Below are 18454 nucleotides of genomic sequence, written 5' to 3'. Positions count from 1 at the left end.
TGACTTTTAAAGTATTTAATTCATACAGTGCATCTAAAAAGTGTCACATTGAATATGCACATCAAACGGGAGGGACGTTACAGTAATATACTAACATTGATTTAATGATATCATTTTTCCTCAACTAGATTATTCATCAGGACTTTTTGCATCTAGAATACAAATAAACAGACAATACTGACATCAGAAGCATTACAATTGACATAATCAAGGAAACAGGAAAACAGAGAAAATGAAAGACGATAACATCAATTGTCAAAAACAAAACCCTTACACAAACGTTCTTGAAAATGATCAAACATAACAGCGGAAGTTGGTATCTATGTATGAAAATGGCCACCCAAATATGTATTTTGAATCAACATATCATTTAACTGCAGTATTTTCTAGTTTAGTATTCAAACTGTCATAGTTGGTTCCTTTTATGACCACTGTAAAGTCAACTAGAGCATTTATTTCAAGAATAATTCAACACCTCTCCACTGAAAAAAAACATGCATTACATCAGATGGTGGATGAAGAGATGTCATTTGAACCTCATACCGAGAGCTAAACTATTTCACATTAAGAAATAAACACCACTGCACAGTAAATTAAATTATTAATTAAATAAATAAAATAAACAGATAAACAAAAAATATTCTAGCTAAATAAACTTTGACTAAACACAATTCATATTTATTGACAGAAAAAAGGTTTGCAAGTGCTTTATATGATACATAGAGAGTATAAATATTGTATTTGTAGAGATCTGCGAGTAGATGTAGGTGGGGAAACCATCCATTTGGCTGCTTCGAAGCAATACAAAAATTCTCTTCAGTGTTTTCTTTCTTCTTCGAGTCTTTTGGAGGTTTTCAAATTGAGGAAAGAGTGACCATTTCCAGTTGCTCCTGAAACATAAGACAAACATTAACTGCCGAGGTTTTTTTTACAAATCATTCAACACACATGGGTCTTATTTTACTGATTTTTTTTCAAGTTATTGACCAATGTAGTCATCTTACTCTCTTTGACGATGTAATGTTAATGGTTGAACAAACAACTTTAAGTCAGCCATGGAAAGAATCATTTTTTGAGGTTTTCAGAGGTTGCAGTGGGCTTCAGTAGGGCTATTGTAGTACCGACAGAATTGATACTAATGATGTTAGGGTTTTTCAGATTATCCTTATCGTATGATTATGTTGGAATGCAACCGGTAATAAATAAGATAGCTGTCCCATCCTACACAAGGTCGTAAAACACCCCCTGATATGTTTTGACTAGAGCACAAGGGCTTCCTACTCAACCTACTCTTACCCCCACTCTGTTTCTCTTAATAAATATGCCCTTGCAGGAGGGAGAGTTTTAGACTTCACTCCTTCAACGCAGCTCTCCACCTGCAGGTGTCTAAAAGGACTTGCTTGTCTCTCGTGTGGTTCTTGCAAAATAAGTTGGAGTGAGCAAATCTCTAACATTTTGGTGCTGAAACCCGGGACCCCTCATACCCGCTATCTGTCTGACGAAGAAGGACGTGCTGCATTGTCGACAAGCCAGCGTCCATTAGGAGGACCTGGAGGAGAAAGTCCTGGAAAGAGAATTCTTCGCTGGGCCAGCATCTTAGGTCTGCCTTCGTCTGACAGAGGTGGATTGACGGGACCCGGCAGTGCAACGAACCAGGGGACAAGTAAGTTAAAGGCCTGAAGTTGTGTGATTGTGTTGTTGTATGTGAAACGCGTAAAAAGGTAGAAGTGCACAGGAAAAAGTAAGTTTTGTGGAAGGAGGGGGTGTTGTAGAGTCCCCCTCTGGATGAGGTGTCTCTTTTGGAGCAGTGGTTCTCAAACTGTTTTAAAATCTCAGTACCTCCGTGGATCATTATTTGACGACCACTGTTCTAAAGAGTACAACTTCGCGTTGGCAGGGCTGGGGACAAGGGCTGTTGTCTTTAGTTCCCAGGGAAGGTGGGGGGTGTTGTAGTGTCCCCTCAATGGATGAAGCAGCTCCTTTTTTTTAAAAGGAGGACTTCGCGTAGGCAGGGATAACTTGTGTGATTGAGTGTGTGATTGGTAGGATAAATTGACTAAATAGCAGTTCTAGCGTTTATCCACGGCAATAAAACAGGCTAGTAATTTGTTGAAAGGTCAATTTAAACCTGCATTGAGGATCCTCAAAGAAAAAAAAAAAGAAAAAAAAATGTAAAACCTTAAACTACTAAAATTAAGATGGGAAATAAGAACGGTAAATCTCTTGCTCTGCTCTTCTTTGAGATGAGAAGTTCATGGCGAGTAGATTTCTTAATTGTATGCAATACATGCTGAAGTGAAAGAAAATTTATGGAATACAAGGAAATTTGAAATGTGGAAGAAGTGGTAGAAGTGCTAGAGTGTGGTTGAAATCTTCACAAAGAGATGAGAATGAATTCAAGAGACAAAAGCTAGAAAGATGAAAACTGATGAGGTCATAAGTGTTTGTCAGACCAGGACACAATAAGGCCCCTGTTGAGACGAGTTGGAAGCCGCACCCTCTCTGCCTGGGTGTGTCTCAGCCACACCCAAGGAGGCAGGCTGTTGAGAGCACCAGGTGGGGTTAATTAAGAGGGAGAGTGTTGGAGCTCACGGTAACCTGCCATGATTTAGACAAGGCAGCATTTCCAAAGGGCAGGACTGCAGCGGAAAGCTTGGAAAACGAAGCAAAAGAAGGAGCCGGTGAGCCTTTGGACATTTGAATATGGGGCTACAGCTCACATCTGGGTGGCTTAGGAAATTAATATGTAAAATTGATATGGGTCATGGTTATGTTCAACATTATAGTGCAATTGTGGTAAATTATGTGGTGTATTCTAAAAAGTAAAAGCTAAAAAAGAAATCGGGAAAAATGTTTGTATGTACTTACCAGGGTTGAAAGCTGTTTGGCTAAGTCATCCTGACTTAGTATTTAAAACCTAAGTATTTGATTTTGGATTGTATTGCTTAATTATGGTTTAGAGCTTGACCATCTATTTGTGTTTATTTTAAGGTTTTTCACCTGTGTCAGCTGTGTCGGCTGTGTTGGCTGTGTTTGGCTGTGTTTGGCTGAAGATGAAAATAAACCAAAGACAAGGAAAAAAAAACAGTTATGATCACTGAGTGAAGTCCAGTTCAAATCCTTTTGTCCAAGCGCCTTTCAAGTGGGGAGCTGCAGTTTAACCCCACAAAAGTGTGGGCCACTTGACAGCCCCTGTGAGCAGGTGCAAGGCCGCAGCTCAAGCCGCGGTTCAAGTGAGGGGCAAGAGGAGTTTAATAATAATAATAATAATAATAAAAATAATAATAATATTTTTGAGGTGGCAAATTACAAATGACTAGAGATCAAATTGTGTTACACTAAAGTTAAAATATGCAAATCAAGTGGTAAAGAAATGCAACTTGCTTCTGGAAGATAAATAAATAAAATTAGAATGTGCTGTCCTCGTGTGCATGGGAGGGATCAGCTCATGATCAACCACAGGAAATGGCCAGCCTGTGACGAATCATTGGTGCTGGGACCTACCTTCCGCACGCGAGAGCTGTGCATGTGTGTGCGTATGTGTTAAAATGAAGATTGGCTGAACTTTTAGTATAAAGAAATTTGCTAGACTGTTGTCTATTCAATTTACACCGCAGAACAGAAACAATTTGGACAGATAAAAATGTGAGGAAAAAAGAGAAATCTGTTTGCGAGCAGAAACTAATCCACACTAGTGCATGTTAAGTGTCGAGCACACATGAGAAATTCGAAGAAAAAAAAAAAAAACACAAAACATGCTTTCAGGAATTGGAAGAAGCTAAATTGTGAATTTAAGACATTGCAATGCTACATTTAATAGGAATAATTGATTGGTTGTGTTATAAGATTATACGAAATTCTAAATGCAAGCTAAATCTGAGAGTCTGAGTTCTTCAAATTTAAAAACAAAGAAAAAATTCAGATTAATTTGCCAGTTGTTTGTTATAGTTAAGTTTTTTTTTTTTTAATTGGTGGATTGTTCTACCAGGAAACCTGAGTTGAAAGTGATATATGAATGTTTTGTGGTGAGCTTGGATGAATTGGGACCAATGTGATAGGAAGAGTCCTTTTTGGAGACTGAGTGGGATGCATATGATGAGCATTGATGAATGATTGCCTGAATGAAAGGTTGAATGGTTGAAGCCGTTGGCGACTACTATAGAAAATTAGTAGAGCGACTTTGATGAAAGAGTGATTTTGAGCAGGTTGAATGCTAAAAAGAAAACGTAGCTTTTGGATTGATAATTAACTAGAGAAAAAACTGGAGAATCAGTAACACATGTAGAAGTTGTGTGAACTGAGAAATTGATAAGCGTTTTGGAAAGAAAGTCAAATTAAATGATAATCATATGTAGTAATACAACACTTTACTACATATGGATTCTCTAAATCATACAATTGAGTAAAATAAAACATACATTTTGATTTGTATTCAAATTTCTAAGATTCTTGTGATAAACAATGAGAAAACGATTGAAAAGTAACTTGTCATGCGGTCACGTTTATTTTTCCGGATTTCTGTCTTGTCTGTGTTGTAACTTCACTTCCTGTTTTATTTTGTCATCCCTTCCGTTTCAGTTCGTGGTTCCTTCCTCTGTTTTCGGTTGTCTTGTATTCCCTGATCCCGATTGTGTGCACCTGCGTGGTTGGCGCTAATTGTCACCACCTGCGTCCCAGCCCTTTTGTGTGTATTTAGTCCGTGTCTTCCCCTTGTCTTGTGCCAGTGTGTCTTGCCTCGTCCCGACCACCAGCGATTCCTTGACGTCCGAACTCCCAGTAAGATTCCTCCTTTTTGTCTCGCCTTTTGTTAGTGCCTTGTTCCCCATAGGCCTTTTTGTCTCGCCCGAGTGCGACGCTTTTTGTTTGGACTTTTTGCCGAGTGTTTCCCTCACAAGAGGCGCCTTGAGTTGTATTTTTTGATCATCGTTTGTTGGAATAAATCAGAGAAAAGAAAGACTCTGCATCCGAGTCCTCCGCCTTGTTCCCTGCCTGACATAACTACAAGAAAGTGAAAATGTCTAATCGTTTGCTAGCTGAGTCGCTCCCCATTCGGGGAGGCCATCCATTTACTTGCTAAGCTAGTTGTCAAAACAGTCCATTTGCCACGAAAAGTAGCTATGTGCACGTGTGCAGTACACACACACACACGAGACTGATAAGGTGTCAAGAGGTAACAAGCTTGCAGACAGAACCACAAAGCTGCAGCGCAAAAGACACTTCAAATTTTATACACACAAGAAGCAGATTAAATCACTGAAACATTTTTAAAGATGTGCAGCGACAAAGTCCATAGAGTGAAATTCAATTATGGACGAAAAAAGGGGCAAGACTAGAGAATGGCATCTATAAATGACCTACCCTACCAAAGAACCTATGCAAATGGGCAGCAATATTGAGCCATGGTGCGTGTCACATGGCTCAAGAGGAGGGATAGTGGGGCAGGTCAGTCAGCTTTATACAACATATGGATTTGATTCATATTCAAAACATTTTCAAAACAAAACAATTTTTTTTTTTTTTTGTAGAGCTTGTTTCAACAAAAACAAAAACACTGAATGCCTTCAATTTAAAAGATCAATTTGACCTTTGCAGGAGGATCTGCTGTGTCGGATCTGGACTGCCATGAAAGTATGATGTTTATATGTGTACTTTGTCAACAACCGCTGTAGATGTTAAAGAATGGGATGAATATCTAGAATGAATGTGGATAATTTGTTTCAGGTAACTAACTATAAGAGTAACTGAAAAAAGAAACAATTGATTGCTTATGGCAAAACAAGCTGCAAAGACAGAAAAAATTGAATGTCATATGTATGGATTTGCGACCAATTATTTATGTTGTACCGTTGCCATTGACCAAAGATTGTGTGAAATCTGTCACGACTACTGGATTGTGAAATGTGTGACAGAGCATTCTATATAATATCCATTGAGAGAAAAAAGGGAAGAAAAAAAAAAGAAGCCATTGCTTTCAGAGAATGTAGTCAAACGAAAATGTATATACATCAACATGCCAAGATCTGGGAAAAAAGCTGGTAAAAAACAAAATATCTTTAAATTTGAGAGGCGACGATGATTTAACCGAAATTGATGCAATTGGAGTCCCTAGAGGAGTTCCTGATTAATAAGAATTAAATGACCAAACTGCAGCGGGATGGGAGTCCTCCATTTGCTGCTGGTGAACGATGAACAAGAGCGTAGACAGGATAAATTACATCCATTACAACATGCAGAAATTGGGCAAACGGACACAAGCGGGGCTCGAGGCAGTGCATGAACAGCTAGCCACGCCTTCCCTAATGTCGATCCAGAACCACAATGCTCATGATATGTTGTTGTCTGAGAAAGGAGGCGTCTGCGCAATGTTTGGAGAACAATGCTGCACCTTCATCCCCAACAACACCGCCTGACGGATTGCAGGCCTGCGATCCCTTAAAACGAGGATGAAAGAGCACTACAAGTGGATGACTGCTTTTGGGAAGTATAATGCAATTGTGTCCTCAATTTTACCATCAGTTGCAGTATTGCTGCTATGCTCACCTTGTATGGATGTTGTATACCGTGTCTTCGTGCTCTGTTTAATCGTCTCGTCACTACAGTAATATCGCCCATGGAGGACGAGATTGCTCAGATATACCTAATGTCTGAGCGGCAACATGATGATGTTGATGGCAAAATTCCTGCATCTGTGTTACCAGACTTTTCCCAGATCCATGGGATTCTGAATGATGACGTCGCAACGTTTATCCTTTGGTGTAACCATATTTGTCCTCATGAATGTGATCCGACGACTGAGAGTCGAGAAAAGGGGTTATTTACGGTGATGTGTGAATTTGAGCAAATATGTGATAAACAGTGGTGAAATGTCAGGATAATTAGTGTCAAACGCGCACTTTTTATCAAAGTGGCACCGGCTTCCCGTTAACGGGTTTGGACCAGCCGGGATAAGGGGATTCGTCCGTAATCTAACCACCCGAGTTAAATTAACTCTACCAGAATCAATCTAATTTCTTTACGACGCCAATCCCTCTCAAGTCACCCGAAGCTCGAGCCGAGTAACTCAATTCGAGCAAGACTTTGAAATGACCGCGTCGTATTGATGGCTCCCCTTTTTTCTGTTTGAAGCTGTTGTTATGTTACGGATATTTTTAGATGTCTTTGTTAAGACCTCAAGGATTCGTTAATTTACTAGAGTGCCCTCGCCCTAGCTGAGCTCAAGATAACTACTTCGAACCAGATCTGACAATTCCTGACGTTAAGGATTAAAGCTGTCTTCACTTTAAAAAGAATTGAACGGCTTTAAAGAATGACTACGATAGGGGAATAAAAACATTTTAAAGTTGTAATTACTGCATATAAAACCATGCTCAACATAGTTACTACTAAATAATCGAATATATTACTACTAATAAGGCTTAAGAAGAGATTTAATGAATAAGCAAGAAAAAGAATTACAAGTCGAAAGAAACAAAAGAAAACAAGACTCAACCACTCAGAACAAAAGAGGAGACTAAAGGTCTAAAAACCTATTTGGTTGAACAAGTCGAGTGATCAGCTCTCCTTTGTTCCAAAATCCGAATTATGTTTAAAAAATAGTAAAGGTTCCGGCCGTGAGGAGCGTAGCCTAAAAAGTAAAATTGGCGACTTCCCCTTTCTGCCCGGAGCGGCTGTCTCCTCTGCCCTTCCTCGAAGCTTAAAATTTGACCAAGTCCAATTCGAAGACTCTGGAAATTCATCTTAGTAGATTTTCGTCCATCTTCGTTCTTTTACTCCGGGCAGCGTCACGGCTAACGCCCTGACTAGGAAGTAGCGCCGCTTTGCATTCGGGCATCATATTTATAGGCTTCCGGCATTACCTCATTGGAATATGTAGATAAAAAGTCAGAATCCCTGCCCCTCTGGTTGTCTTGGCAACCCTGCTTCAAGCAGCAACCACTGCGCCCGACAGCTACCGGATGCAGGTGTTTCCTGTTTTGCTCGTTCTTTCCCTACTAGCCCTTAATGTCTCCTCTCAACTTAATATATTCAGGTATGGATGGAACACCAATGTTAAATACAGGTTGGACAAAACATTGCAACATTCACATATATCTTGTCTAATAAAGATCAATCTCAACCCATAATAGTACTTAACATAATAATGGGTTCCTCCAACTTAAACAGAAATATTATATTGCTCAAGCTGTTACATCTTAAAATTATGGCATAGCAAACTCATATTCCAAAATTGTGCGTTGCTACGTGTTTGAACAGGTCGTGTCCTCCCAATTGCTAACAATTTAATTTATTAGATTTGTTAATTTCCATCAGTCCATTGTTCCATGTCAAGCTTTAACACCATCTCCTGGTGAAATTTTGGAACTACTACATGTTTTGGGATAGCCAATGTGCCTGGGCCAAATTCAATACCTAATTTTACACCATCTTGTACCACCATGCCACTTGACATTAGTTTTGTAGAAGCGCTGGCCAGCCTGAACCGGAGGTCTCATACCTTCACTCAAGGCCAACACATCTGCCAGGTTTTAGGGAGTTCTGATACTCCCTTCCTTGTCTTATCTGTGAGAGGCCCTCACTATTTATGAACAGGACACCTTTGTTCCTTGTTTAGCTAAAGAGAAGTTCTTTATTATACCTTGTAGTTTCTATTTATTAATTGTTGTTGACCGGGACAGTTTTTAAGTTATCCCATATTTACTCAATGTTTGGTTAAGTAGACTTCATGCAAGTGATCGCACATCTACTTAACGTTTGTTGGAGTGTATGCACGAGAGGTATCTGATGATTTACTCATCATTATTATTGTGTGAAACGTAGCAAGAAAGTCTAGAGCATTGTTTTACAGGGACACGGCATCCAGGAGTTGGATATCAACACCGTGCTGTCACAGTCAAGGATGCCGACCCTTACCGCCCTGGACTTGCAGACGGTGCTTGTGATCAGCTATTCTGGACAAATCTCAATGTGACTGTTAAAGGACGAACAATACCGCAAGTGGCCTACACAGAGAGACCAGCTGGAGTGAATTACACATGTTACATCCAAGGTAACGTGACCCACGTCTGCGTTAACGATGACTGCTCTCCAGGAGGAGACTGGATGGGAGCTTTGGACATGCCAGGATGAGAGAGCCGTTTTCAAGGTGTAAGGGCTCTACTACCAACATGGCTGCACCATCGTACGGGACCTACTTCTGCCTCACCTGCATCCTATGAGTGCACGTGCCTGTTCAGAACGGATCGTGGTTTTGTGGTCACAAGAGTTGTCCGATGCTGCCTGCCAACTGGACACGAGTGTGTGCGCCAGTGTGTGTGACAGACCACACCTACAGACTAGAACATCATCAGCTGATGAGAACACGAGCACATATACAACTTCTTAGACGTGACAGATGTGATAATGATAATGGGACGTGGATTGCGTAGATGCTGTTCTGTTGAGCATGTTTTACAGAAACTTGTACTGTTTCTGTGTTTTTCTTTTTATTTTTTTTGTTGATAGCATTCTGGTCGCCTAAGGCAGAGGGACCGTGTGAGATTTTTCCTGCTAATAACATCTGGCCAGCAGGTTTTTTGCTTACACAATAAGTTTGAACTGGGGTATTAAGGTAATACCTCATCTTCACTGGAAAGTGTTGCTATCATTGTTTGTTGTTTTTTATTTTTACTATTCTTCTTTCTTCATTATACATATATGTGTTTTTTTTTTACTTGTCTTTGTTGTTTGGGGTGGCATAATCATATGATAAAACAGGAGGGAGATGTTAGGGTTTTTCAGATTATCCTTATCGTATGATTATGTTGGAATGCAACCGGTGATAAATAAGATAGCTGTCTCATCCTACACAAGGTCGTAAAACACCCCCTGATATGTTTTGAATAGAGCACAAGGGCTTCCTATTCGACCTACTCTTACCCCCACTCTGTTTCTCTTAATAAATATGCCCTTGCAGGAGGGAGAGTTTTAGACTTCACTCCTTCAACGTGTGAGCTCTCCACCTGCAGGTGTCTAAAAGGACTTGCTTGTCTCTCGTGTGGTTCTGGTTGCCAGCCAATAGCAGGGCACACAGAGACGAACAACCATCCACACTCGCACTCACGCCAAGGGGCAATTTGGAATGCTCAATTGGCCTACCAAGCATGTTTTTGGGATGTGGGAGGATACCGGAGTGCCCGGAGAAAACCCACGCGGACACAGAGAGAACATGAAAACACCACACAGGGAGGGCCGGAGGTGGAATCGAACCTGCACCCTCCTAACTGTGAGGCGGACGTGCTACCCAGAAGGTAATTTCCAATGTACAATTTGTGATCGCTCGCTCAAGTGACAAGACTTGAAAGGAGCGGAGGAGGCGTAGCCATATTCCTCACCAAATGTGGGCATTTTGGAAAGCATTAGTTATTTCATTATTCCTTCAAAAATTAATAGATAAAATAGAAAATCCCCTTTGTGAGTCATCACCTTATCGTGGTGGGTTTGCCTGCCCCAATGATCCTAGGAGCCATGTTTTCCGTTTTTTTTTTTTTTAAACACATATATATGTATAATGAAGAAAGAAGAATAGTAAAAATAAAAAAACAACAAACAATGATAGCAACACTTTCCAGTGAAGATGAGGTATTACCTTAATACCCCATGGCTAAAGGGTCCTAGGTGAGGGGCCAGACAAAGCACGGCTCAGAAGACCCCTTATAACGAGTAAAATATATGGATCTAGTTTTCCCTCGCCCGGACGAGTGTGAGCTGTGCAGTAGCCAAAGGCGGGGACCTTGGGTTACTCGAGTGAAGAGAGGGGCGGAGCAGTCAACTGATCACCACCTGGTGGTGGGTTGGCTCCGATGGTGGGGGAAGATGCCGGTCCGACCCGGCAGACCCAAACGCTCTGTGAGGGTCTGCAGGGAATGTCTGGCAGAATCCTCTGTCAGGAAGAGCTTCAACTCCCACCTCCAGCAGAGCTTTTCCCACGTCCCGGGGGAGTCCAAGTGGACCATGTTCCGCGCCTCCATTGTTGATGCAGCTGACCGGAGCTGTGGCCATAAAGTCGTTGGTGCCTGTCATGGCGGCAATCCCCGAACCCACTGGTGGACACCGGCGGTAAGCGATGCCGTCAAGCTGAAGAAGGAGTCCTATCGGGCCGTTTTGGCCTGCGGGACTCCGGAGGCAGCCAACAGGTACCGGATGGCCAAGCGGAATGCGGCTTCGGCGGTTGCTGAGGCAAAAACCCGGGCGTGGGAGGAGTTTGGCGAGGCCATGGAGAATGACTTCTGGACGGCTTCGAGGAAATTCTGGTCCACCATCCGGCGTCTCAGGAAGGGGAAGCAGTGCACCGTCAACACTGTTTACAGTGGAGATGGCGTGCCTCTGACCTCGACTAGGGACATCGTGAGTCGGTGGGGAGAATACTTCGAAGATCTCCTCAATTCCACCTACACACCTTCCATTGTGGAAGCAGGGCCTGGAGACTCTGAGGCGGACTCTCCAATCTCTGGGGTCGAAGTCACTGAGGTAGTTAAAAAACTCCTCGGTGGCAAGGCCCCGGGGGTGGATAAGATCCGCCCGGAGTTCTTAAGGGCTCTGGATGTTGTGGGGCTGTCATGGCTGACTCTACAACATTGCGTGGAGATTGGGGATTGGCAGACTGGGGTGGTGGTTCCCCTCTTTAAGAAGGGGGACCGGAGGGTGTGTTCCAATTACAGGGGAATCACACTCCTCAGCCTCCCTGGTAAGGTCTATTCAGGGGTGCTGGAGAGGAGGGTCCATTGGGAGGTCGAACCTCGGATTCAGGAGGAGCAGTGTGGCTTTCGTCCTGGCCGTGGAACAGTGGACCAGCTCTACACCCTCGGCAGGATCCTCGAGGGTGCATGGAAGTTCTCCCAACCAGTCCACATGCGTTTTGTGGACTTGGAGAAGGCGTTCAACCGTGTCCCTCAGGAGGTTCTGTGGAGGGTGCTTCGGGAGTACTGGGTGCCGAACCAACTGATAAGGGCGGTTCGGTCCCTGTATCACCGATGCCAGAGTTTGGTCCGCATTTCCGGCAGTAAGTTGGATTCGTTCCCAGTGAGGGTTGGACTCCGCCAAGGCTGCCCTTTGTCACAGACCCTGTTCATAATTTTTATGGACAGAATTTCTAGGCGCAGCCAAGACGTTGAGGGTGTCTGGTTTGGGGACCTCAGCCTCGCGTCTCTGCTTTTTGCAGACGATGTGGTGCTGTTGGCTTCTTCAAGCCGTGATCTCCAGCTTTCACTGGAGCGGTTCGCAGCTGAGTGTGAAGCGGTCGGGATAAGGGTCTGCACCTCCAAATCCGAGTCCATGGTTCTCGTTCGGAAAAAGGTGAAATGCTCTCTACGGATCGGGGATGAGATCCTGCCCCAAGTGGAGGAGTTCAAGTATCTTGGGGTCTTGTTCACGAGTGAGGGCAGATTGGAGCGCGAGATCGACAGGCGGATTGGTGCAGCGTCGGCAGTAATGCGGACTTTGTACCGATCTGTCGTGGTGAAGCGAGAGCTGAGCCAAAAGGCAAAGCTCTCGATTTACTGGTCGATCTATGCTCCTACCCTCACCTATGGTCACGTGCTATGGGTCGTGACCGAAAGAACGAGATCCCGGATACAAGCGGCCGAAATGAGTTTCCTCCGCAGGGTGCCCGGGCTCTCCCTTAGTGACAAGGTGAGAAAATCGGTTATCCGGGAGAGACGCTGCTCCTCCACGTTGAGAGGAGCCAGATGAGGTGGCTCGGGCATCTCATCAGGATGCTTCCTGGACGCCTCCCTGGGGAGGTGTTCCGGGCATGTCCCGCTGTTAGGAGACCCTGGGGACGACCCAGGACGCGCTGGAGAGACTATGTCTCTCAGCTGGACTGGGAACGCCTTGGGATCCCCCGGGATGAGCTGGATGAAGTGGCTGGGGAGGGGGAAGTCTGGGAGTCCCTCCTAAAGCTGCTTTCCCCGTGACTCGACCCCGGATAAGCGGAAGAAGATGGATGGATGGATGGATGGATGGATGGATGGATGGATGTGAAGACCTTCACACTATTGTTATTCCTGTCCTTTATTATTATTAGTGTAACGGTGAAGACCTTCACACTATTGTTATTCCTGTCCTTTATTGTGTGTAGGCGAAGGCCTTCACACTATTGTTATTCGACAATTTTATTCCCACCACTTTTTTTACGCTTAACTAGTTCCACATAATTCAACCGATTCACTCCGTTCTATTTTTAACTTATTCCAGATATTCATGAAATTGCTTAAATTTTTTTCATTTCAAAAATTTTCTATTTTCACAAAATTCACAAATGTCCGGCAGATTTTTCCCCATTTATTCTTAATGGCACATTCAAAATTTCACATTAACGTCGTTCCAGTTTGAAATTCACATCATTCAGCACATTCAAATCACATTCGGAAATATTCTCGACATTCCTAAAATTGCCAAATAAAAAAAATTCACGTTTTCACGTTTCAAATTTTCACAAATTTTCACAAAATTTCATTTTTCACTTCTCATTTCTACATTTTTCAACTGATTCACCCCATTTCACCTCATTTACATCCTTCCAGTTTGAAATTCACATCATTCAGCACTATCAAATCACATTGGGGATATTCCCTAAATTGCCAAATTCAAACATTTCACATTTTCACGTTTAAAATTTGCGCAAAATTTCACAAAATTTCGTTTTTCACTTCTAATTTCTACATATTTCAACCGATTCAACTCATTCCAACTTTCATCTGTTCATCTTTTGCCTACCTATTCCACACCTTCCCACTTACCAAAAATTCCAAATTTTTAATTTTGAAATTCACCAAATTTTCCAAAATTTCGTTTTTCCCTTCTAATTTCTACATTTTTCAACCTATTCAACCCATTCCAACTTTATTCACTTTGTTCACCTTATGCTTACCATATTCACCCCCTTCACCCCCACTTACACAATGCTTACCCAATTCACCCTGTCACCCCCACTGCCACAGTGTGGCGGACATCATGGATTGACCCTGAAGTGATCCCAAATGACCTCAAAGTGAGCCAGAAGTGCCCCAAACTAACCGGAAGTGACCTAAATTAAACCGGAAGTGCCCCAAATAAACCGCATGTGACCTTTTGAAACCTATTCTCAAATACACCGGAAGTGACATAAATAAAATCGTAGGTGCTCCAAATAAACCGTAAGTGGCTTAATTTAAACCATAAGTGCCCCAAATCAAACCGGAAATGTCCCAAATAAACCGTAAGTGACCTAAATTTAACCAGAAGTGACGCAAATGTACTGGAAGTGACCTTTTTAAACCGGATGTGCCCCAAATCAACCGGAAGTGACCTCACGTAACTGGAAGTGACTCCAAACAAACAGGAAGTGCCCCAAATAAACCAGAAGTGACCTTTTTAAACCGGAAGTGACCCCAAATATACCGGAACTGACCTAAATTAAACCGGACGTGACCTAAATGAAAGCGGAAGTGCCCCAAATCAAACCGGAAGTGACCCAAATGAACTGGAAATGACCTTTTCAAACCGGAAGTGACCCAAATTAAACCAGAAGTGCCCTAAATCAAACCGGAAGTGCCCCAAATGAACTGGAAGTTACCTTATTTCAACAAGAAGTGCCCTAAATAGCTAAATTAGCTCTAACCTTTGCAATTATTTTCCGATTCAATCCGTTCCATTATTTTGAGGAGTGACATAGAGGTTAAGATGGTGCGTGAATAAGTGGCCTAGACAATTGGCTTAAATGAAATTCTAAATTTCGCCAGAAGATGGTGACAAAAGTTTGACATGAGAGACCTGAAGAAGGGGGCCCCGAGTTAAGATAGGTTAATAGTTAGTTTTTCCAAATTAATAATTCATAATAATAACAATTTCACCAGAGATGGTGCTAATGTTAAATTGACCTGATAATAGATCAGTAGTCACAATTGTTAACTGATTAGAAGGACTTATTCTGGATAAAACATGGACACTTCGGAGGATTTTATATTATTTTTGCTTTGACATATTATATTGAAACTGCTTGAATATTTTAATCTGGTACCTAGAAAAGCCCATGATCATTGTTAAGAGATGAGAATGTGACATGTTAATCACAAGTAGAGAAGCTGAAATACACTTATTATATTTTGTTTGTCATAAAGTATTCTGTACACAAAAGATGATTAGTTGTTGAATTAATTTGAGAACATGTTATAGGTTGTAATGTTAACAAAGGTTAAACATGAATTTAGCAATAATGTGTCATTTCAACATAAATGTGGCATTGATGTGTCACTTACACATGAATGTACTGAGAATTGAGTAGAGAGGGGAGGGAGTGCTTTTTGATAGAACATGAGTGAAAGCGGGCTGCGGCAGATGTCACGCTGACACGAAGCGACGGACGTCGCACGCTAAATTAAGCGTCGGAAAATTAGGGAGTCGATGAAGCATCTCTGAGAAAGCGTTGCTTCCGCGAGAATAGAGTAGCATCCATGAGAACCGGGATGAAAATCTCTGGGAACACGAAAGCATCTCTGGGAAGATGGACGCCTTCTGGAAGACAAGGCACGTTGCACAAGCAGGTGGATGCCTCAGTCTACTTTTAAAAATAGTCATGGGAAGAAGACTGAGCCCAAATCTGTATAAAAAGGTGATCCAACAGAGGCTTCTTTTGGTCCAAAGGGATGAGGTGCTGTCCGATTGTGCTAAACGTCCTTTATAAAAAGATAGATTTTTCATTCTTACTTAGATTAACCCAGGGTCTGTTAGAACGAATTTATACGATCTTCAATTTGGACTTGGTCAAAATTTGAGCTTTAGATAGGAGAAGAGAAAAGGACAAGCATAGAGAAAAAGAATGCCAATTTAGGACGGTGCTTCTCTTCTCTGTGGCCACTTAGATTTTTATAGAGATTTTGGAATTAGCTGACCTGATCACTCATTGTTCCATCAAATAGCCATTTATTTTTTAAGATATATACATATATCCTCTTTTATACACTTTTTGAGCTTTACAATCGAGAGAACTTTGAGAACAGACAATATAGAATATGGTGAGTTGAATTCAGTTGAATCTTGTTTGTAAGAATAATTAAGACTTGTATTGCTTATTCTTTTTCTATAATAAGTGCTGATTTTTTAATCTTTTAAATTCGGTTGAGATTGAACTTCTAATTAACCTTTTTCTTTAACTTCTATTATCTTAAATTATTAAATTTCAATTGGGGGATTATTTAAAAGCATTAGGTTTGAGACTAACTGCTAACATTTAATCTTTTAATTTCGAATAACAGTGCTTTTCTATTTAACCTTTTTTCTTTAACTTCTATTATCCTAAATCATTAAATTTCGATTAGGGGATTGTTTAAAAGCGTTAGGCTCAAGACTAACTGCTGACATTTAATATTTTAATTTCGAATAACAGTGATTTTCTATTTAACCTTTTTCTTTAACTTCTATTATCCTAAATCATTAAATTTCGATTGGGGAATTGTTTGAAAGCATTAGGTTTGAGACTAACTGCTGACATTTAATCTTTTAATTTCGAATAACAGTGATTTTCTATTTAACCTTTTCTTTAACTTCTATTATCCTAAATCATTAAATTTCGATTAGGGGATTGCTTAAAAGCGTTAGGCTCAAGACTAACTGCTGACATTTAATCTTTTAATTTCGAATGACAGTGATTTTCTATTTAATCTTTTATCCTCAATTTCTAGTATCCTAATTATATAATTTCAGTTTTATGATTGACGACTTAATCTTTTCTAACTGAATTAAATTGAATAGTGGGGACATGTTAATCTTACAAACCTTATATCTCTTTTCTTCTTCTATTTTAGTCATACTGTAAACCGTTGAGTTCTTTTTTAAGTGAAGACAGCTTTAATCCTAACATCAAGGAGTGTCAGATCTGGTTCGAAACCGTTATCTTAAGATCAAGCTAGTGTGAGTGTACACGAGTGAAAATAAACGAGGTCCCGCAGTCTTAACAAAGACAGCTAAACTATTCCGAGCGGATAACAAAAGCAACAATCTTAATAGGAGAGAGATCCGCTGCTAACGGCTGCGATTGAGGAGATCCTGGGTTTCGACAAAGTAGTTACTCAACCCTTCTTTGATTTCAGCGGGACTGGCGTCCGAAGAGACAGAATTCATCTAGCAATAGATTAGTTACCTGAACAGCGGTGAGACTCGGAACGAATCCTTTTCGTCTGATTCAACCCGTTTCAACTTTTGAACTCCAAAGTGAACCTCTTCAACATGTAGTTTTCGTTTCGCTCCAAATTTTTAAAAAAATTAGCGCAATTTTTTGGGAAAATTCCCATTCATTCTCTATGGGGATTTAACATTTGCTCTGACTTCGACATTTTTCAACCAATTCAAACCGTTCCAACTTTCAACTGTTCATCTTTTGCCTACGTATTCCACAACTTTCTACTTACCAAAAATTCTAAATTTTCAATTTTTAAATTCACGCCAAATTCTCAAAAATTTCATTTTTCATTCATAATTTCTAATTTTTTTAACAAATTCACCCGATTCTAACTTTTAACTGTTCATCTTTTGCCTACCTATTCAATAAATTCACACTTACCAAAAATTCCACATTTTCAATTTTAAAATTCACACCAAAGTTTCCAAAATTTAATTTTTCCTTTCTAATTTCTACACTTTTCAACCAGTTCAACCCGTTCTAACTTTAAACATCATTCTGCATTACTCCCCAAGTATTTCTACAACTTTCACACGCAATTTCTCTAGGAATTGCATTTTCTAGTTATTATATTTTATTCCTCGCACTTTTTTGACGTTCAACTACTTCCACATAATTCATCCGATTCACTCCATTCCAATTTCAACATATTCCAAAAATTCACGCGAGGGGTGCTTGCATTCATTTCATTCCCAAAATTTTCCATTTTCACAAAATTCGCAAATTTACGGCAAATTTTTCCCCATTCATTCTTAATGGCACATTCAACATTCCATATTTACGTCATCCCAGTTCGAAATTCACATCATTCAGCACATTCAAAACACATTGGGGAAGATTTTCAACATCCCCAAAATTTCACGTTTTCACGTATATAACATTTCCGCAAAGTTTCACAAAATTTCGTTTTTCACATCTAATTTCTACATTTTTCAACCGATTCAACCTGTTCCTACTTTCAACTGTTCATCTTTTGCCTTTTCCACAACTTCCCACTTACCAAAAATTCAAAATTTTCAATTTTGAAATTTAACCAAATTCTCCAAAATGTCATTTTTCACTTCTAATTTCTAAATTTTTCAACCGATTCAACCCGTTCCAACTTTCAAGTGTTCATCTTATGCCTACCTATTCCACAACTTCCCACTTACCAAAAATTCCAAATTTTGAATAATGCAATTCACGCCAAATTTTCCATAATTTCGTTTTTCCCTTCTAATTTCTGCATTATTCAACTGATTCAACCCATTCCAACTTTAAACA

General features: G+C 40.8%; 1 protein-coding gene across 8 annotated transcripts in view; it reads right to left on the bottom strand.

Annotated features, from left to right (window-relative positions):
* The window catches only part of LOC125994747 (syntaxin-binding protein 1), a 135161-nt gene continuing 116707 nt past the window's right edge, over positions 1–18454 (bottom strand). For all 8 annotated transcript variants that reach the window (XR_011086579.1, XR_011086580.1, XM_049764237.2 and 5 more), the window contains one exon: positions 1–890. Coding sequence is in view for 1 of the 8 variants with exons in the window: in XM_049764235.2 (XP_049620192.2) it covers positions 817–890 (74 nt within the window). In the remaining 7 variants the exon portion in view is untranslated. The remainder of the gene's footprint in view (positions 891–18454) is intronic.

Source organism: Syngnathus scovelli, chromosome 3, assembly GCF_024217435.2.
Source record: "Syngnathus scovelli strain Florida chromosome 3, RoL_Ssco_1.2, whole genome shotgun sequence".
Taxonomy (NCBI): domain Eukaryota; kingdom Metazoa; phylum Chordata; class Actinopteri; order Syngnathiformes; family Syngnathidae; genus Syngnathus; species Syngnathus scovelli.
Note: the sequence above shows the minus strand (reverse complement) of the source record. Positions and strands in the feature narration are given on the sequence as shown.